This window comes from Chiroxiphia lanceolata, chromosome 3, assembly GCF_009829145.1.
Source record: "Chiroxiphia lanceolata isolate bChiLan1 chromosome 3, bChiLan1.pri, whole genome shotgun sequence".
NCBI classification, from domain to species: domain Eukaryota; kingdom Metazoa; phylum Chordata; class Aves; order Passeriformes; family Pipridae; genus Chiroxiphia; species Chiroxiphia lanceolata.
Window position 1 is genome coordinate 35470291 of NC_045639.1, and position 6728 is coordinate 35477018.

The 6728-nt window shown below is 36.8% G+C and overlaps 1 protein-coding gene across 6 annotated transcripts in view; it reads left to right on the plus strand.

Moving 5' to 3' along the window:
* Positions 1-4382, plus strand: part of AHCTF1 (AT-hook containing transcription factor 1) — a 45987-nt gene extending 41605 nt beyond the window's left edge. For all 6 annotated transcript variants that reach the window (XM_032681283.1, XM_032681281.1, XM_032681287.1 and 3 more), the window contains exon 36: positions 588-4382. In XM_032681283.1, coding sequence (XP_032537174.1) covers positions 588-777 — 190 coding nt within the window. In that variant the 3' untranslated portion in view covers positions 778-4382. The remainder of the gene's footprint in view (positions 1-587) is intronic.
* Positions 4383-6728: the final 2346 nt, after the last annotated feature.

Consider the following 6728-nt stretch of genomic DNA (forward strand, 5'->3'; position numbering starts at 1 on the left):
ACTACTTCTTCCTCACTTGTGTGTGCAGTTCTCCTCTCACTTTATGAGCCTGTCCAGCTTGCTGGTGTAATAGGCACCTTTTTCCCCATTTAAGGGTTTGGTTTTCTGATGGAAATGGAAGAGGGAGGGGATAGGAAAGGGCCCCTGGATACTAATCATTGCAATAATGTCATGCTCTTAATTCACTCTTAATTAATTGTCTTAATTCACCTTATGAAACCACACTCTTACGGTCTTTAGTTCCCCATACAAGGCAGGAAGGAACCAGTCAATAAGTGAATGGAACTTTTTGTTTCTGGACATGTTTCCTGATTCCTTCTGGAAGACTATTTGAGGACAATTTGCCTCTTAAAAGCTGGGACAGGGAACTCTAAAAGCTCTTACGAATAGTGACCAAGAATGCTTGGGACAGTCTGGTAAGGAATTAAAGCAAAATGAAACTTACTTAGGTACCTTTTAATTCTGTCTACAAAGAAGCCAGTGAATATTTCTTCGGCATTAATTTTGTAATTCCGTGGTATTTTTTTTTCCTCTTCTAAGTACTGTTGGTCTTAAAAAATTGATTTGATACTTACCTTTCTTTTCAGAACCACAAAAGAACGTTCTTGGTCACCTCCACCTGTGGAAGTAAAATTCATCTCTCCTTTTGCAAGTCCAGTAGATGGAACAAAAAGCAAACAGAAAGAAACCACAGATGCAGCAGGGAAGACTCTAAGAAAGAACAAAAAAAGACTGTCTAATTTTCCAAAGCCAGTTTTGCGCCGGAAGATGCTGTAACTGTTTTTTTAAAGTTTATAATGTACACCACTGTTTGTAAAGTCATCAAAATTGTGTGAATTAGTAAAAAGAAGAAAAATCATCTAATTTGGAAGAGATAATTTATATAAATTATTGTAAAATTTCATAAAAAGTGGTCTTCAGTAAGTAACTCCATATGGAGTGTGATTTCCTCAGTCAATGCAGTTTTCTATTTTATATTAAGACTTCATACATTTATATAATATGTAAATACAACTTATTTTAGGAATGTTAAATAAAAATGTATACTTCACAATGTGCTTACTGTCTGATAGCTTTTTGAGGGAATATTGGGTTGAATGACCTGTATTGCTCAGAACTTTTAATGTTGGTTTGTGGGAGTTACAGACCCTCAAAAGTAATTCCAAAAGCTTTTGAAAGGTTTGTTTAGAATTCCTATAACAAGTAAACATTTTAAACATACTAGTTTAAATTTTAGAAATTATGTTTGACCTTCAGGTACAAATAATTGGGCTCGCAATACAAACTGGTAATTCCTTATGTTCACGGTTAAGTTGTACTGTACTGAAGTCAGAATGTAAACAATTGTGTTTTAAACTGTGCAATATTTTTTTGTATTTGTCTTAAACTTTGGGAGAGCTGCTCTTTAGTTCATAAAACTAGATCTCACCTCAGATGTTTTGCTGTTTCTTACAGTTTGTTGTCAGCAAAAAATTAACTGTATAGATGGTGTGATGCTTACAATAGCATATCAAATTTGAAGGGATACTACCCACATACTTTGAAATTTGAGCCAAAATTATTTTCATAATGTTAATATGAATGCTACTATAATTGAAATACTTACTGTCTGTAAACATATTTTGCAGTATTTGAGGCCTGCATATCACAGCACTGAAAACTTGATGGTAAAGCTAATATAATAGTCTGAAAAAGGTACAAAAATGTACAGAAATCTTAGTTACAAACCATATTTTTGAATAATTATTTCATTAACAGTCTTTGGTTAAGGAGTAAATGTCCCTATAAAGCTTCAATTTGTATAAATAAAGTCACAAACCTATTCTTTTAAAAGCAGACATGGAAGTACACTATTTTGATGTGCAGTCTTTTAGACAATGGATTATTTTTCTGTATGTTAATTTATATATGGATGCAACTTTGAAGACTACAGAATGGTGGAACCTGATATTAAACTTTTCAATTAGTAAAAACTACTACAGTTACTCTAAGACATAATTTATTTATTAACTAATAGCTTGTACATAGTGAATGAATGTATTAATAATAGACTAAGCTTGTAAAAGAAGATTGTTCTGGGGCCATGATTTTTCTATCAGAACAGGTCATTCTAGAGAATGACCTACATGCACTTGAGTATTTTTCTCCTTGGAGGAATATTCATAACTGAATGAAAACTTTAAAAAATGTCAGATGTTTCAAGTGTGAAAGTGGCAGTTTGGATGAGACCTTTCAGTCAGGTTAGTAATTATTTTCTGAGTATTCTGTACTTGAATGACAGTATAAATATGGTCAGAGGAGAAGAGAGGGAAGTTCTAGCAATATTTTTTTTTAATCTACATTGTACAGAAATGCAGTGAATAGCTCAGAAAATAAGGTAAAAAGTCAAACTTTCAAAACTGAAAGAGAATATAGATTGCAAATCAGATTATGTTTTGTGTAGTACACAAGAGTATTTATAAAATACTCCAGTTCCTGTTAAATGGAATTTTCTGATATAATCCTAGTGAAGATTACTTAATAGGGTTTTAACATGTTTCTGTCATATATACTTACATATATGTATATTTTTTGTATAAAATCAATTAGAACAGATGAAAACATAATATTAGCTAAATAATGTTTAACCTCTTTCTTTGCATCAGCTAAATTCTCATTTGGCTGTACTTAGGAAGAAAGTAAGCAATAGCAATAAAAAGACAAGTGGCATTAGGTTTAATAACTTCCTAAAGGTTTGTAATTTTCTAGTAATTTTTTAGTTTGAAGGAATGTTAACTCAATTATATGTTAAAATGTTTTACTCCTTTTTTCCCCCTTTTTTTTTTGTTAATTTGGATTCAATGCGTTGTTCTCCAGTGCTCACCACTTTCCCCAAGGAGCAGTTTAAAAAGGAGTGTGAGCATAATGTGTAACAAGGAATGAGAGTTCAGAAATTTGAAGGACATAGGAGGAAATGGAAGCAAAAACAGACACTGAATTTCTAGTATGAGCCTGAGAAAGGGAAAAGCTAGCTAACAGTGTTAAGATGGCAACTCAAGGATGGGTTTCTAATGAAGTGGAGAAAACAGATTTTATGTGAGTGCTTTTTGTGTAGGCTTGCTACAAGTATGTATAGGGTGAGTGGAAAAGATGATTTGCAGATGTTTGCATGTGTCTCTGAGAGGAAGATAATATTCATAGTGCCAGAGAAGGGTGTGAGGGGCCTGTGAAAGGAAGAGGTGATGCACTGTGGCGGATGCATGCAGAGGGGCATAGAGTGGCAGTTTTCTTGCAAACTGAGGATTTCACAGTAGCTACTCAAGACAGCTCATCACTAAATAGAGCATTGTTTTCTATAGGCAAGTAATTGCTTGAAGGGTGTGTATTTTTCTTCGCTAAAGAAATGCTAGAATTCCTCAAGAGTGTTTTGATGCATCTCCTTTGATCTAATGTCAGATGGCTAAAAGCTGAAGCCAAATTGTGCATCTGTTCCTTTGGGGCTGTAAGATGAGAAAATTCCAATGGAACGTTGACGGCCTTGGGATAGCAGAATCCCACCTCTCAGAAAGAATAAAATTAGGTGTAATGGCAGATTTTATTTCCAGGAAACACACAGCAGGAGGTATTAGTGAAGGGAGAATGAAAAAGATTAAGGGCTGTTGTTAGAAGGTATTCTATCAAGAGAAGAAATGTTTCAGTGGAAATGGTTGCCTGCATTACCTCAGAGAGTTAAACACAAATATTCCTAAGACCTTTTTTCTTCAAATATTTAGAAGTTAAGGCTGATGAAAGTAGTCTTTCCAGGTTATAACACAAAGGAGAGTTAAAGTGAATCTGTTTTACTTTTGATAGCTACTTGGTGCATAAAGTGCTAATTGATTCACGTTGGCTTCGCTTATTAGCCTTAATATTTGTACATGCCCAATGTGCAAACAAGGGCACAGATAACTAATGTAATCTCCTATCAGAACTTCCTCTCATGGAAGACTACTCTCAGGGTTGTTAGCACAATATTTTTTTTATTTGCTGCAATTTTGTCACTTCCCATGTGATTACTTCCCATGTAAATAATCATAAATAGCTGATAGTTGTTGATTTCTGGTGGGAAAAGAGAAGCTACAGGCAGAAACCATTCCACAGGTTCTCTTGAATAGTTAAGCAATGCTTGTAACTGATTAGTTTAGACCAATCTGAAAATTCTAAAATGACAGAGTTTTAGGTAATAGGGTAGCATTTATTTCTTCTTTTGTTTGTACTTTTGTCTTCTGTGCAAAACTTCTGGGTTACCATTCTAGGAATGCTTTTTTCATCGAAGTAGTCAAGATAATGAGTCTGTTTGATATGCTTGGAGATAAATGTACTGTGGTTCCTTTTGAATTAAAGCTATCCTAAAATAAAATGCATTTTCTGGGCTGTGTGGGTGACCAGTATGTGTGAGGCAGAGGCAAAGATGCAAGTTGTGGTTATTTGCTGAATAATGTGTCCATTCATTCAGGTCAGTTACTCCTTGTCTGTCATGGTTCAAGAGCAGGCTTATCCCACAGCAGTCATTGATGTGTTGTGCATTCTGCAGAACTTGGTTTAAATCCGGGCTAAAACATGAATTATTAATGAATGACTGATGGCTTGTATTTTGATACTATAATTGGGATTTTAATAACAGAAGGATGCAGGAAGTAGGTGTGTGATTTCTGTAAAAATGAACAGCACAAGCATATGCGACCTCAGGAATCCAGGGTACAGGAAAATCTTTACTTTTGATCTGACCTTTTGGGGCTTCTGACCGTGGTGTCTTTCCTAAAGGACAAGAATGGTGTGCTCATCTCAGCAGGATCCAACAGTCACACAGGCCAGGTAAGATTTTACTCAAAGAACCAACTGAAGTCAGTTTTAGCTAACATACTGTTGTAGACTGTTTTTTAATATCTCCTTATTAACATTCAATGCAAATGTCTGCTGTTTACCTGTTTACTGGTTTGAAATGTTACCTAGATGTTATCTACATTTCTGACATCCTGTAACTCAGTGCTACTTTCAAGCACGTTTGCAAATCTTGATTCCTAATTTAAACTCTTAGTGGGGACACTCCTACTGGACAGCAGTGCTTGCATGTCTATGAAGAGGATGCACTTGGTGGTTTGCTTTTTTTTTTTTTTAGAGAGGGGCCTTTTGTGGTTTTGGGCATGGAGTGCTGGAGAACACCTGGTCAGGTTATAATGCTGCTCTGCTGGTGCACAGTCAGACCAGCCCAGAGAAGAGCTATTTGATGATTGGTTATGGTGCAAGCAGCGGCCCAGCGCCTGTTGCGTGTAAAGAGCTCTTCAAAGTCACCTGACATCAGGAAAAGACCAAGCAGTACCACGTGGGAGTAGCACAAAGCATCATTTATTTCCAGGAATTTTCCAGATTGTGCTATAAAAGACACAGTTAATTTCAAATTGGGAAAAATAGAAACTGAGTATATGGAGCAACTTAGAGTAAAGCCATTGTGGATCCTATAAAATAGTGTTGAATTAGAAGTTGATGTATTACAGCTAGATTTACAGATAAACCCTAAAACAATTTGTCAAGGGTGTAATTAATTGATCCCTAACATTAGAACCAAAAATGTCAGGTTTTAGTAACCCGTTTTAAAACAACTGTTCAAACACTGATCTTTAATATTCTTTATGCTTCCTAACTTCACTCTTGCACAGGGTATTCATGAGAAAGTCTTTCCACCACCTCAGTAAAGAAAATTGATGCTTTCTTCTGTACAGCTTTATACAGGACAGAAACTTTATTGTGCCGTACCTCTTTATGCACTAGAAGTCTTTTTTTTTTAAGTCTTAGTACAGTTTTTGTAGCTGCTGGGTGCTCCTGCTCCATCACCATCCTTCTGTGTTTGTAGTCCAGTGGATTCTAGCACTGCTGTAAGCAGAAAGCTTCACTCCTGTGCAGTAGTGCCTTCTGTCTACAACAATACCACCCTGGTGACTGATGGCTGCTTGTGAATTACTCCTGTGTTACTTCCCTCAAGAAAGAGCACTTTGTTTTCCCTAACCAGCCTCCCCAGCTCTGTGCCCGCAGAAATAATTTAAGGATACAATTTGTGAACATGTTGCTGTTTTCCTTTGACATCATCCACTGTGCGTCCCTGTGATAAACACAACAGTGAAAACTCACTCCTTCCCATCTCGCTCGCATTATCAACATGGAAATGCATAACCCTATTTGAATCTAAGTTACTCCTATTTAAGACAGATCTTTGATAGAGGGAATCTTTATTTTTACTTTTAATTCTCAACCTTTAAGCTGGTACAGAACAGCTTGGGTTTTGGTGTTTTTTTTTTAAAGTTAATGAATTTACTATTCTGAAGGTTAACATCTGATGTCAGTGCCTGCCCAAGTAGTGATGGGATGTTACAAATCTGCTAACCCAGGGCATCTTCCTTCCTGGTCACAGGAGCCTGCCCGGATGCACTCCACACCTTGGAGGTGTTTCTGTCCGAGTCCCATGGATGTGGCTGCTGCTTTCTTCTCTTGACAAGTTTGACCAGTAGTGAGGCTGAGCATGCGCCATGCACGTGCATGACACCAACAAGTCTGGCTACATAGGTTCTTAGGGACAGGGCTGTGCCTTTGGCACCTCCCATCCACCACTGTGGCAACTCACCAAAATCCCCCTCCCTTGCCTATCGGTTCCCACACACACCTGCGTTTACAGAGACCCAGAAGCTCAGCACAGCTTCAAGCCCAGCAATTGTCTG